This window comes from Pelodiscus sinensis, chromosome 1 (genome assembly GCF_052426305.1).
Source record: "Pelodiscus sinensis isolate ZL-2025 chromosome 1, ASM5242630v1, whole genome shotgun sequence".
Classification (NCBI taxonomy): domain Eukaryota; kingdom Metazoa; phylum Chordata; order Testudines; family Trionychidae; genus Pelodiscus; species Pelodiscus sinensis.
Genome location: NC_143052.1, coordinates 44,464,143 through 44,479,474, shown reverse-complemented (window position 1 = coordinate 44,479,474; position 15,332 = coordinate 44,464,143). Strand labels below are relative to the sequence as shown.

Here is a 15,332-nt window from a genome sequence, read left to right as displayed (position 1 = left end):
ATATCATTCTGGGATGTATTAGCAGGAGTGTTGTAAACAAGACATAAGAAGTAATTGTTCCTCTCTACTCTGCACTGATTAGGCTTCAAATATGTGTCCACTTCTGGGTGCTACATTTCAGGAAAGTTGTGGACTAATTGGGGGAGGGTGAGTCCAAAGAAGAGCAAAAAAATGATTAAAGGTCTAGAAAATATGGCCTTAGAAAACGTGGTCTAGAAATTATGGAAAATAGAGGAAAGATTAAAAGAATTGGGGTTGTTTAGTCTGGAAAAGAGAAGACTTAGAGGGGACATAACAGTTATCAAGTACCAAAAAGATTGTTAGAAATAGGAGGGAAAACATTTTCCTTAACTGCTGATAATAGCACAAGAAGCAATGAGCTGAAATTGCAGTAATGGAGGTTTAGGTTGGCCATTAGGAAAAAAGTCCTAACTGTCAGGGTGGTTAAACAGTGGAATAAATTGCATAGGGGGGTTGTGAAATCACCATTTATAACAGCAAGTTAGACAAACATCTGTCAGGGATGGTCTCCATGGTGGTTGGTCCTGCCGTGAGTCCAGAGTACTGGACTTCGATGCCTTCTTGAGGTTCCTTCCAGTCCTATAATTCTATTTTTCTGTGTCAGTATAAAATTTTTAAAATAATATTGACAGGTTTTGAGAAAAGAGATTATCTGATATTGGTGCTTTAGAGTCTTAGAAAGTGGTTTAATTACTCAGTTAACTATTCTGATCTAAAAAGGCCAAGGGGTATCCTGGTTAGTCTGTATCTGCAAAAACAATGAGGAGTCCTGTTGCACCTTAGAGACTTTCAGATTTATTAGGGCATAAGCGTTTGTGCCATAGGACTCCTCGTTATTCTGATCTATTCACTCTCCCATCTGTCATCTTTTAGGAAAGGCATTTGCTTTCACCTAACTCCCGCCATATCTCATGTGCAGGTAGTTGGCTCAGAGCTGTGGATCATCTGGCATTTTTCCGTACATAGTAGGTAGTATTTTGCACTGCCACAGAAGAGGTTAAAGATTTGACTCCAAATACGTGCACATACAAAAGGGGCTGGCCCTCTCAGAGAATGACAGAGGCCCAGGCCACTTGGAGTTTTGAGGCTCCAGCCCATCCCCAGGCCCAGGCTCCAGACATATCAAACTTCTCATCCACGAAGTCATACTAAAATCAAAGGAATATATGAATATGAACACTTGAGACATTTATTTATTAATAATTAAGACATTATACCAATAGCATGTATATTAGAAATGCAACTTTAATTGTGCGTTCCCACTGCAAGGAAAACTCTTAATTTGAGGAATGCTTTTCTGGCTTTGTTGTGTGCAAACTTCGTTTATAATTGAAAAAAAATCTAATTCTCATGCAACATCATTATTAATGTTGAGCATTGTGAGCCCTTTCAAATGCTCTTGTCCTATTGTAGATGATGATAGTTCTTTACTTGTTTTAACATGTTGAATGTTCATTCATCTGAAGCCACTGATGCAGAGACTGACAAAATACGTAATGCAATTGTGATATTAGGAAATACAGTTGACAGACAGAGATCGACTATTTCTTGAAACAGTTCTTTTCACTTGCAGTCCAATTTAAAGTTGGTGGAATGTATACGTTTCAGGAAGACGGTCTTGTCACAGAGATCTCTTGAAATTTTGTTGTACCTTTGTTGAAACTGGTCAGCTGCTGAATTTAGATCTTCATCTCTTAGTTCTCTGAACTCCCAAAGGAATCCAAAAAGGGTGCAAATTTGTCACAATGACTCAAATCAACATGTAAGACCAGGTTAGTCAATAATAACAACAAAAAAATTGACTCAATAGTGCCTTTTTGCATCAGCTTGAGATGTTAGGCTGTGATTGGTGGAAACCTCAGATGAAATGTCAATACCTTGTGCTACTTATTTGTACTTTGAAAGGATTGCATCCTTTTGATCACAAACCTTTTGAATATCTTTAAGTCATTCAGTGATATCCCTCTCAACAGTGCTAATGTAGCACTGTATGCTTCAATTGCAAGGTTAGTTTTGTGGATCATTTTTAGCAGCTTCATCCACATCAATGACATTAAAATGCATTCAAATTTGGATGCATACTTCTGAATTGACTTAAGCTCAGTGCGAGCCTGTGCCATGACAGTAAGAGATTCAAGCTCACTTAAAGCCTTTCTCACAGAGTCCAACTGCTGCTCAACTGGTTTAATTTATGCTAACCATCTCATTGTCGATGTACTCTGAAGAGAAACAGGTGGATGCTGCTTCAGAATTTCCCACTCTTTAGGACTGCTACTCAAGAGGTTGTACAATTTCTGGATTGTTCCAAAGTATGTGATTGCTTCCTTGCATGATTCAGTGCAATCAGTGCCAACAAGATTTAGTGTCTGGGTGCCATAACTGGTGATAATACAGTTTGGATTTTGCTCAAGAAGGACTGCTTGTACACTGTTGTACTTCCTAGTCATATTGGATCCATTGTCATAGGCTTGGCCAATGCAGACTTGAAAATTTAATGTGAAGCCTTCCAGAATTTCTAATTTTGAGGCAGTGGCATTGAAATGTCATTTTGAGTACAAAGTTTTCACCATCAGAAATGGAAGTGTCACTGTCAATATGGTCACCATCTAATGGCTGAGGCATCTTTTCTACGAGAAGTGATGTTATTGGCTTTAAACTCTTAATTGCTGCTTCACTCCGTTGCTTTCACCATCTCTTACTTGTACCACTTTCAAGTCTTCACTTTATTTTTATAAAGGGGTTCTTTTAAAACACAGTAACACGCAGTAAATGAATTTGCTAAAGGCTATTGGTTATACAGTGTTTTAATTATATGTACTTTGCTATGAATATTACATAATAACAGTTTGGGGATGTTATTTACTACAGCCCTTAGAGCCTTATTTCAAAGACTTGAAATTTCATCTGCTAACATGTTCCTGTTTTTAAATTCTTCTAATAACTAGTATGTTAATATGAATGTGAACACAGAGTGGTTGCCAGATTAGATATAAAATTTATTAAACAACTAAAATTAAAAATTTATTATTACAAAACAGCCTTTAAAGGAGAATCTAAAACTGGACAAAGAGGTGGCTTACAACTGAGTCTGATATGGTTATTGTAGATGAAGACACATAAGAAAAAACAGGAATACAAAAGTCTCCTATGCAGAGATAAATATCTAATTTAAAGGTTAAACTCACCCTCAACCAAGAAAAAATACTCTATATTAATACAACTTTCAAAACATTTAAACTATGCAAAGACTGTAAACAGCATTTCATAATGTAGAATCACTAATCACAGATGCTACTCCAGTCTCCAGTCATGCAGAAGAAAACTCAGATGTGACTAAAAAATTGGTGAAGGCCCGAGGTCCCACAATGGTTTAAATCGATTTTTTGCAGGTGTTTATATCTTCTTTTGTCGTCTGTCATAACTGCAAGATGTATAATAAATGGAAATGACTTGGTAGGAAAATATCAGCATTTGAGGTCCCTTTGTTTCCTGAGGCCCATGCCGAATGGCTCTCCTGCCTCCCACACCCCCACATCCCATAGGGCCTGAAAATAAGTAGTTGGGTGCATAACGGTTTTCTGGATCTAATTACCCATTTTGTGAACCCATGCAACATTATGTGCTCACCTTAAAATATTGCTCATAAGTAACTTTCAAGGCATGTGGCGCACCAAAAGGAACTTATTAAAGTTAGTTGGTGTTGTATAACAGTTCCTTGATGTAAGCCAAAATTACCAACCATTGAAATTGTCTCTTGTGTATTGTGCATTTGAAAATTTTAATAAACAAGATGTTTTTTCCAAGTTAACATATGTGCAAACAAAACCAGAACAGTATGCTCTTAGGAAATATGCCTTCTAATATGATTTGGGGAATCTCATGAGTGGTACAATGTGAAAATCAGGTTGCAATATTGCCCTCGTGTGGCCTCTTTTGATATTGTCTCAGGATCTTCCAAAAATGTTAATGTAAAATAAAATTAAAATATACATCTAAATAAAGAAAATAATTTCTGATACAACAGAGACCTTCAATATTTTCCCTCGTTTTATTTTGTAAGGGTTTTTAATTACCCAATTTTAGCTTTATTTCTTTGGCAGAAGCAAGATTTGTAAGGTCTTTACATATCTTTAACTGTTAGTTGAGTTTTGGAGTAAGCTTGCAAATGAAATTAGGCCTCAATCTTGCAAACACTTATCCTGGGCTTAACTGGACTACTGCATGTAGTTAAGTATTTTCATATGTGTTTGCAGGATCAGGGCCTTGTTTGCAATGTTGCCATGATTGTTTGGTTCTAAAGTAAAAAAAACAACAACAAAAAAAACCCACCTCTCTCTTCCCGCCAACTACCTCCAAACCCTGCCCCTCACCTTTTCAGTGCGAGTGTATTTTATATCGGGAAATAAAATACTATCATCTGACCCTCCTAACTTATTTCATTATGCTCTTTTCCCTCTTTTATATACACTATGAGATGTACTTTTAATGGTGGTAGCCCAGGCCATCCACAATCCTAGGGAGAAGCTGCTGCTAATTATTGAGAATAGCCACTTGTGACATATTTCGCCTTCCAGAAACAGGGTCTTTGAAAGTCTACTCCCCATCCTTATTCAATAACAAGGTATTTTGGGAAGGCCCACATCTTTCCCCAGCAGCAAGAGGGCCCAGGAGGAATGCTGATGGTTGATTCCAGTTCATCATTTCCAAAAGCCAGGACTATGGTAGGAGGCCACAGTTATTCTAGTCCCCATTCAAAAGGCCTGATCCAAAGTACATTAAAATCAGTGAAAGTCTTTTCATTGACTTCACTGGGCTTTGGACTTGACCTTCACATCAGAGATCATTAGAGGAAAGGTTGTTAAAGGATTTATTTTCGTTTCCTCCCCACCAGCACAGATTTGAAAACAACATTCTCAGGGATTACCAATAACCAATGAAGTGAGTGGATAGTTTAAAATAAAATGATACCCAGAGAACATTTTCCATTTCAATGAATTAAAATACATTTTATGTAGATTGAATTGGTAGTTTAGTCTATTAACAGTTTTCTTTTAAAACTAGATCGTGTAAGGAAAAAATATGCACAAATAGGAAATTTATTACACAAAATAGTTGAATAATGTCTTGGTTTCTACCTTCATCAAGTGCTGTGTCAAAGGTACAGGGAAATGGCATCACATAATAATAAATCTGGGACAGAATAAATAGACATATTTAACAGCTAGCACTATAAAGTAATGATAAATGACTATACTTTTTTTCTCTGTGATGTTTTCTGGAACCATTGTTTTTTATTACAGGCACGTTTTTCTCCCATTAGACATTACAACTTTTTCTATCAACAGTGATCCCTCAATTTCTATAAGTAGAAGACCCAGTGTAGGTCTACGTCCTGATCTGCACTAGGACTTTATTTCAAAATAACCCTTGTAAGGCTGAATTTATAAGCAAAGCATCCTCATTATGAAGCCCGTTATTTCTAAATGATGGGCTGTGTAATTAGAAGTCTGTACTCCTGCTATTCATGGGGGCTGTGTCTACACTGGGCCACTTATTCCGGAAAATCAGACGCTTTTCTGGAATAAGCTGCTAGCTGTCTACACTGGCCCTTGAATTTCCGGAAAAGCAACGATGCTCTTCTGTACAAAATCAGCCGCTATTCCGGAAAAACTATTCTGCTCCCGCTTGGGCATAAGTCCTTATTCCGGAACAGTGTTCTGGAAAAGGGCCAGTGTAGACAGCCCAGTAGTCTTTTCCGGAAAAAAGCCCCGATTGCGAAAATGGCGATCGGGGCTCTTTTCTGGAAAAGCGCGTCTACATTGGCCACAGACTTTTCCGGAAAAGCAGCCTGCCAATGTAGACGCTCCTTTTCTGGAAAAACTGAAAACAGAATAGTATTCCGTTTTAAGCAGTTCCGGAAATTCATGCCAGTGTAGACACAGCTCCGGGACTAACACTAACTCTGAAATAGTTATTTAGAAATGATATTATTGTGGATGTGCTAATGCTGCTATTTTGAAATAATTGGCCTCTAAAGGCCTCTTGCAGCTGCAGCTCTGACTGCTCTGCCCACATCAAGTGTCTCCACTGCTCTCCTCCTCCTGTGGAGCTCTCAAAGTCCTGGGAAGAGGAAAAGGGCTTCTTGCATGTGGCCAGCTTCGTGAGAGACCAGGACGCAAGGCAAGTATGAGTGACCCCAATGTTCCCTCAGACCCTCCAACGGCTGCCATCACTTCTGTTGTTCCCATGGCCTCCACTTCCCAGGGATGCAGGAGAGCTCCTCCCTAGACTGGTGCAGAGATCCTAGACTTCATTGATGTGTGGGTGGTGAAGTCCAATCTTCAGGATCTCTGCAGCAGGAAAAAGAATGCAGATATCTATGGCAGGATGGCTGCCAGCTTTGCTGAGAAAGGGCACACCAGGACTCTAGACCAGTGCCGCATGAAAATAAAAGAGCAGCAGCAGGCCTACCACCAGATCAGGAAGCAGACCAGATACTCTGGGGCAGCACCGCATATCCATCACTACTATGATCAGCTGGATGCCATCCTGGTAGGGAATCCGGTTACCTCCCCTGATGTTGCCATTGAGTCAGGCCAGGACACGCCTGACATCATCCTGCAGGAGGGCAGAGTGGCGGAGGAGGACAAGGAGCAGGAGGAGGAAGAGAAGGCCAGCCAGACAACCATGCCTTCCAGCCAGGAGCTGCTCCTCACTTTAGAGCCATACCCCCTATTCTAGGACATCTCTTAGGCTTCCAAGGAGCATAGGAAGGGCACTTCAGGTGAATTCTCTACCTTTCCCTATCTACAACCAGGGGCAGGTGCTCTCCTGAGGGCACTGGTGTGTATCTGCTCAAACTCTCTGGCTAGACATTCTGCCTCAGCCCCACACCCTGGCAGAAGAGTCTCCCCCTTGCTTTCACACAGATTGTGGAGCACACAATAATCTGCCACCACCAAGGGGATGTTGCACTCTCTGAGGTACAGGTGGGTGAGGAGACTCCTGAACCTTCCCTTTAAATGGCCAAACACACATTCCACGACAATTTGGCCCCTGCCCAGCCTGGTGCTGAACTCCTCCTTGCTGGGGTCCAGGCTGCCCACATAGGGCTTCATGAGCCAGGAGAGCAAGAGGTAGGCTGAGTTGCCCAGGATCACTATGGGCATGTCCATCTCGCCGACTCTGATGAAGCAGTCAGGGAAAAAAGTGCAGGTGTGCATCTTTGAGAAGAGGCAGGAGTTCAGGATGATGTGGGTATCATGTGCCTTTCCAGACCATTGGACATTGATGTCAGTGAATCATCCCTTCTCCATGGTGCTTCAGGCCCTCATGGATTAGAAGTACCCCTTCCTGTTGATAAAGTTGGGGGATAGTATGGGGATGTGCATGCCATCTATTCCCCCCTCCCTCCACAGTTGGGGAAGCCATGGCAGCAAAGGCATTCACAGTGGTGTCCCCATTTCTCAGAGTGATGACCCTCCGTAGCATCATGTGGTTTATAGCCTTGGTTACCTACAGGAGCATGGCCCTGACTGTGGATTTCCCCAAGCCAAACTGGTTCCCAATGGAGCTGGAGCTGTCCGGTGTGGTGAGCTTCAACAGAGTGACAGCCAATTGCTTCTGCATGAAGATGGCAGATCTCAGTCGGGTGTCCTGTCACCTGAGGGTAGGAATGAGCCATTTACAGAGCTCCAGGAAGAGGGTCTTTTTCATGCGGAAGTTGCGCAACCACTATTGATTGTCCCATCCCTGCAGGATGATGCAGTCCCAGCTTGTCTCCCTTCCCTGGACACCACACAATGCCACCTCTGGCAGACTGAGGGGCATGTGCAACAGCAGGAGCACCAGGACCTGGGTGAGCAGGGCCTCCAAGCCATGCTGGGGTTTGTCTTGCTGGTCCTCATCCTGCGGGAGCAACATGCAGGCAGTTTAGAAGAACTGCACCATGAGGCACAGCACGAGGCCCACGAGGGCAGTCTCTATTCAGTATGGATGCGCTATTTCAGACTCATTTGAACTAATGTCATTGCTTCCCCATAGTGAGGACACCCTAGTTTGAATTTGTTACATCAGGAGTCATTAAGTCAAATTTATTAATTTTGAAATAATTTCCTAGTGTGTACATGGCTTACGTGTGGTGGGGTGCAGTACTGTGAATAGAATTATTGTGATATAAACTTCTCTGGCCTTTTTGCACAGAACCAGTCTGTATGTTGGGAGGTGCATTCGTTATTGTGGTTTCTCCAAATGTATACTCAAAGGGGCTTGTGTGTCTGTCTGTCAGTGTAAGTGTGTAGACATAAATACACACATTGAATGGGCTTGGTGAAGAAATATCAAATACAGCTATTTTCCATATGATGCAAAATAAAAGGAATGAATGCAAGAAAGCTCAAGAGAGAGAGGAGATTTATATGAAAGAAAATGTTTCCTACTAGGAAGGATTTATTCTTCACTACAATAAAACACTCTGACCTCTTTTTTTCCAAAGAAAAAATAAAATCCCATAATAAAACCTCTGCTGCTATGCATATCCCCTGAGCAGTGACATTAAAGTGGGAGCACCACACAGGGGAGTGCAGTGATCTTGGAACTCTGGTTTGCCAAGCTGTCTCCATATCCCAGCACATTATTGCTTAATGTGAAGCCAACACAATGAAAAGGAGACATATATGACCCCTGCTTCAGAAAGCAATTCTTATCTGTCATTACACAAAAGGGGTGCTTCAACATCCAGCCTCCCAAACAACTTATTTATTGCAGGGATGCTTACAAGTTAGAAAGTACTTTTTACCTCACCTAAGATCCAGCCCACCAGTTGTTATTTCTGCTTAGTGCCACATCCAAACCAGTTGCCCATGAAGATTCCTGTACTCGGATATTGAGGCAGGCTTGCGATTTGCTAATGCCATGCAGAAAACCCCACCTGCCTTTCACTGAATTCCAGGCTGTTGGTTTCTTTCCAAAAGATAAGTCAAGTCAGGAATTTAATCAGATGTAAACACTGCACCCATGTTCAGCACCAGTGATCTGCTACCTAGCCAGGAAGGACACACCCATAATTAGTAAAAGGAACTAGCAAAGAGCTGCTATGACTGAAATCACAGGTGTAACGCTGACCCTAATACGAGTTCTAGACACTTAAATAACAAAATAGCCTTAACTTAACCAATAGTCCAAATGGTCCTCTAGGCTCCATCCTAGACAGAGTGCCTCTTGCCTCTAGCTCTGTAGTGTGAGCTTGCAGTGGTGAGTCCCAATTTCGGGTGCCTCTCAAGGAATCTGTCCCCATGGTCACCCCAGGTTATGATCAGGGCTACTTCTGCTGGGTCTGGACTGCTTTACAGGTTGGCTGTATTTTTGTGCACCTGATTTGCTGTCTGGGTCAATTTCTTAATGCTGGGCTCTGTCTGGGATGAAGCTTGTTCCCTCTCACAGCAGCTAAGAATGTCATCTGTTCATGTTGTGTAGCCTTTTCTCAGAGCCAGTGTGGTGGCCTGCACATTCATTCCCAGTCCTCGCTTGGGCAGGGGTGAGCTCTTGCTCTGTTGCAGTTCTGCTTCTCCAGTGGGAGGCAGGCTGGCAGCAAGAAGTCTGAGTGGCATTTCCTCCTACTCTTCTAGGAAAGGAAGGTTCTGGGGACAGAGGAACCAGCTCTTGTCTCACGCTGCTGCCTAATCAACAGGCTGGCCCCTTCACACTGCTGACAGGTCAAGTGGAGGCTCCCAAAGAGCCTCCAATAGAGAGCCTTCTGGCAGGGCTGCTACAATTTGAACCAGCTGCAATAAGCCCTAGTTAAACCAACCAGTGATCTCCTTAGTACAGCACCCTCTGGCCACTTTGTCTCCTCAACACACCCCGATGTGCCCCCTATACTGAGGGTATAGATAGAAGAGAGCAGTGTAAAAATGACTAGAACAGTTCTACCCATGCCATTTAAATCCTTGGCTATAGCAGCTTTATGGGCCTTTGGGTTGTATTGGTGCACAAGCCAGCACCCCAGAATCTGTCCCCAAAAATGCATTCATAAAATCATAGAATACTAGGAATTATAGAATACTACGACTGGAAGGGACCTCGAGAGATCGAGTCCAGACCCCTCCTGACATGGCAGAAGACTGTCTAGGGGCAGAAGCTAGCTGAAGGGAGTAACTACATGTAAGCAATCCAAAGCCCTAGGTGTGCCACACTTTGGACCTATCCATGAGCACGCACACATGCGATTGCATAGGGGAATATTTGATTAAATCATATGTGCTCTGCTTTTCAGGCCTTTCATTGAATATTCAAAACACTGAGTGTTTCTGAGAAGTACAGTAGAGTGAAATAATTCATGTCACTGAGCCCAAGCTTGGTTGGTTTGTTTAATTTAACAGCAAAGAAGAACAAGAAAAAGCATGTTGTTGGTTTAGCCAATTTGTTCATTTTTTCATGGCTTATTCTGAAGAAAAAGGCAATATATTATCACTGCACTGCAACTATGGACCAAATACAACTCCTTCCTCTGTACGCTCAGACAGCCCTAAAATTAACAAGAAGCTGTGTGTGGGAACTGTGCAACTTTTGTGTTCTGGTTCCATTAGCTATCTTCTAGCTTTGGTGGGAAGAGTGCATTTGGGTGAGTGGTGGGAGTAAATTGAGGGGTCAATGATGTACAGGCCAGTGTATCTGACAATATGGAGATCAGTGGGCTAAAATACTTACTCATGTGCAGGAGCATCCTGTCACAAGGGTTGCCGTATTAGTAATGATGGTGCTGCCAGATGATGGGTTAGGCTAAGGAGACGATTGCTTTTACCCTGACTGCTCTTCCATCTTCTGCATAAAGATTATTTACTCAAGCTTAGAGCACATAGCCAAAGGGGAAGGACATCAGCATTTGGCCCAACGTGTTAGCAAGAAGAAAGGATTTAGCTTAGAATATGTTGCTTCCGTCAGGTTCTTCTACTACACTAGAATTAAGCATGAGTATTGTTAATAGCAAAATGTTTTATGAAAGAAAATTTAGGCTGTGGAACTTCTGTGTCTAAATGCAGTGCCTTCTCATACCAAATAATGTAGTTTATTTCAGCTTTGCTTCTTTCTAAATGCAAATAACTTATCTGATAGATTCCTGAGGGAACATTTAATGTCATTCTTCACTTAATTTTGGGTCCTATTAGCAAATAAAGCTGGCATTCTTAACAATTTTGACATTTGTCAACCTTTTAATAGTTGTTCCTTAAAAAGATAGTAGGATAAGTGTTTAAGAAGTTGTGCAATATCTTTTACAGCTACAAAGATTTTTTGAGACATTCTTCAAATCAAGTTCCCCTCAGCAAGCCTTCGATAATATGAAAGCATCTATAAGCAAACTCTTACTAGTAGCTGAGATATTTAGTGAATCACCCGACATGGGACCAAAGAACTTCAGTAGGTACGTAGCTTCCAATAAATAAATGCAAAGTTATTCTCAGGTTTTTAAGAATATTATGGAAAGTATTAAAGTACATAGATTCTGCTGTAACAAAGAAACTGATATTTCATATTTGATATTAGAGTGAAATAATGTGTTTGGTTAATAGAGATCTTCAACTGCAGTAGCATCCACCTTGTCAACTTGAGGGCCAAATATACTATTTCAAAAAAAAATCAAGGAGTTATAATCAATACCCAGGGTCAGATTCTATGTATTGCTCAGGCAGTACAAAGTGAGCAGAAACCTCCCGAAAATGAGGAGTTCCCAATGGGTGTTAATCTGACGTAGCTGTTTCCTGTGCTTCCCTGCTTTGAGCCTCTAGGGTTGGAAGAGTGATTGGTGTAGCCTGTTTGCTCCAGCTGTCTCCATTTGGTAATATGGTCCTTTAGTGCCTGTAGCTGACTGTTGCAAATTACAGAGGCCTCTGACTCTGTGTGCAAGCATGCTCTGAAAATAACACTAATCTCTCTCTTCTCACACCCCCTCCCCCAAATATATATATATATATATATTGTGTGTGTGTGTGTGTGTGTGTGTGTGTGCGCGCCAGAGAGAAAGAGATTGTGAATGTAAATATAGTTATTTTTAAGAGCTGTGCAGCTAGTTTTGGTTCACATGGTTTCACCAAACCAAATTGATGAGTTGGCTGTTTCTCAGGCATGGGATATCTAAGTTTGCTTGTAGTTCCAGGCTCATATGAATGCAAAATCCCATCATGCAATTGCAGCAAAGACCTTTCAGGTCACAATGGAATCCATGAGCTTCGCTATCCACTCACCCTCATATCACATCTGTTTCCCTCAAAATGTCACCCATGCAGTTGCAGAACCCCATACCCTCCAGCAAGTGTTTCCTTCCCCAACACATCCCAAAACCTAAAGTACCACAGAATGTACTGAACATTAACAGAGGAATGCCTAAACTGAAAAAAAAACCAAAAACAACAACAACAAAAAACCCTTACAGTTAGAAATGCCCATTCCATCCTCTGTCTGTGCTTGGCACATTTGGTGGTATTTTAGGCTTCAGAGTAAAATAATGAAGCAGCAACCATGGCTTAGAGTAGCATTTCTCAGTGCAGCTACTGCTGAATAGGTTAGGGAATGAGTGATGGGCAACACTGTGCTTATCTATATCTTTATGGTTAAGAACTGACCAATGGGGGTGTGTGCAACTCCTCTCTACTGGGTAGGTTTAGCATTGTTAATTTGTGTTTTAGAAGTACTAGGGTGCTTAAAGTCACGGGGATGCTCCATTACCTCAGTGCTGGAGGAATGGGGTTCTGTCCTCCCAAACCTTGTCTGGTCCTAGGTGGTCATGGATTTGTTACAACATTTTTAACACAAAACCTATTTTACTTGGCTTGCTAAAAGAAACAACAGTGAAAAACACTATAGTGGCTTGAGGTCTCTAGGTCAGCTTCCCAGCTGGTGTAAACTAGTATCACTCCATTTATGCCAATGAAACTTTGCTAATTTTCATGAGCTGAGGATTTGAACCTATTTGAATGTAAGTGTATCAACTGCTTCCTCCTGTTTTTACTTATTTCACATGCCATATTTAAACGTTTGCATATTTATTTTATACTTATAATCTAACAAGTGCTATTTTTGTCTTATTTAATTTCAGATGCAGTCTGTGTTTTCAAATGTTAACCTTTGACATTGGCTTCAACACCTCCATATATCCAGTAGTGCTTGAGGTAAGCAGGTGCCAATCATATTTTTAAAAAAATGTTTTACTGTAAGTAATCGATGAGATGATGGGGAGGGAAGTGTTATTTTCAGTACTTTTGCAGTTATCTTCCCTGGTGATAGGAGCTCTAGAAAACCAAATGGAGAAACTGGCCCTTCTGAAAAGAGCATACACTAAAAGAAAAGCATAGTGGAGAACTGCCATTGATGGTTGCCCCCCTAACCATTAGGCAATTATACACAAATCTTGGACCTGGAATAATTGCTTATGGACTAAAGAATAATACTAATATGTCCAGTTCTAAGATCTCTACAACATCTGAACAGAATCTAAACAACCTGGCTAGAAGGCATTGTGGGCTAGTGGAGTAGGCATTGGCTGTGGAATGAAACTTCTCATAGCTGAATGGGGGAGACCAAGGACTTCAGGCCGGCTAAAAGTCTCCCAGTGCAATCTAGAGCAGTCTAAGTGCTGCACTAAATTGTGTTGGCTGGTCCTACTCCTCTAGAGGCCATTATGCCTGCAAAGCTCTGTGGAGCACAACATACTCTGACTTAGAGATGGGCAATCTGTGGCCCATGAGCTGCACACTGTTCATCAGAGTTGGCAGCTGATGAGCCACCAGACAAGATGTTTACTTTGTGTCCAATCAGTGGGAGCTGTGGAAAGTGGTAGCCAGTAAGTGGTGGCCTTACTCTAGTCTATCTTGCTTATCGCCTACGTGATTGCCAAAGCAAACTTCTCACAGAAATGGGATTTCTGCAGGCCCCTTGCATTACTGCTACAACCGAGTAAAACAGTTACAAGTTTTTGGGAAGTGTATATGCTGCAGGCAAGGTTTAGGAGAAGATCAAGGCTTACAGCCTGCACTACTTTCTACAGCTCCCACTAGCCAGGAAGGGCAAACCATGGCCAATAGGAGTTGTGGGCTTTGTGACTGTGGACACTCAGGTAAATAACCTGACTTCGGCCTGCCAGTGGCCTATCCTGACAAACTGTGTGCAGCCCATGGGCCCATTACTTTGACCATCATGCTGCTTTCCACTTCCCAGACCACCTCAACTTTCCCTTTACACCATGAGGGAGAAGAGTGTAGTGTAGAACTGTACGCCAGCTTTGTACCACCCACTATACCCCTACATCAGAGGAATTCTCAGCTGCCCTTTTAGGGCCACTTTCCAGCAGTTTTGAACCGCTTCAGGGAATTTAAAAATCCTCCATACAAAAGAAAAAAAGGAAAAATATATTTTAAAAATACCCACGAAGGTTCCAAAACCAAAAATTAAAAAGCAATTCTTGGTTAAAAAAAATCAATTTAGGTTGCTAAACAATAACTCTGTAGTTTCCTATTACATTATCTACAAACCGCAAAGACATGAGTTGACATAGTAAATCTTGCACTGACCACAGAATAAATATAGATACTTGGTTCTTATTAAGTATAAGGAAATGCAAATTTCATCACAGCTTACTAACCCAGTAAGTAACCCGGTGAGCAATAATTTTTGATCGGGGGGGAGGGGTGCCCCAAGATTTTGGTAAATGGTCAAGGGTTGCACTTTTCCTTGGAGGGGGGTGCAGGATCTGTGATGGAGGTTGAGTGCAGGAAGAGGCTTGTGGTAGGGGATTGAGATGTGAGGAAGGGCGTTTGAGGGTGTGAGGGGGTTATGACCTGGGGCAGGAGATTGAGGTGCAAAGAGGGACTACAGGTTCTGGGAGGGAGTTGTAACCAGGAAAAGGGCTGCAGGAAGGGGGATAAAGAGTTTGGGTTGTGACCTGGGGCAGGGGGAATAGAGTGCAGGAGGTGGTAGGTTGCCAGCTGCAGGCTCTGGCCGAGAGGTGCTTACCATTCTGGCCAGCAGCCTAGCAGGACCCTGGTGCAGTCTTACTGCCTGCTATACTCTACATGCCACTCAAAGCAGCTGGCTGCTGGGGCCATGTGCTTTTCTGTGCTGTGTGCCATGTGGGGAGGGGAGGTCTGTGGGCTGCAGGCATGGCCCAGGCAGTTCCCATTTCCCATCTCTAAGGGGATATGGAAGGACAGTGCTGGGGGCAGGGGCAGCATACAGAGCCTGCCCTCCCTCCCTTATGGGGCACATGCCTTGCAGAGATGAAAAGGCTGACCCCAGTAGCTGGCCACTTCAAGCAGCTTGTG

At 42.3% G+C, this 15,332-nt stretch overlaps 1 protein-coding gene across 5 annotated transcripts in view; it reads left to right on the top strand.

Moving 5' to 3' along the window:
- The window catches only part of CPED1 (cadherin like and PC-esterase domain containing 1), a 211,074-nt gene that overhangs the window by 87,214 nt on the left and 108,528 nt on the right, over positions 1-15,332 (top strand). For all 5 annotated transcript variants that reach the window (XR_012903743.2, XM_075928925.2, XM_075928905.2 and 2 more), the window contains 2 exons: positions 11,298-11,440; positions 13,112-13,184. Coding sequence is in view for 4 of the 5 variants with exons in the window: in XM_075928925.2 (XP_075785040.2) it covers positions 11,298-11,440; positions 13,112-13,184 (216 nt within the window). In the remaining variant the exon portion in view is untranslated. The remainder of the gene's footprint in view (positions 1-11,297; positions 11,441-13,111; positions 13,185-15,332) is intronic.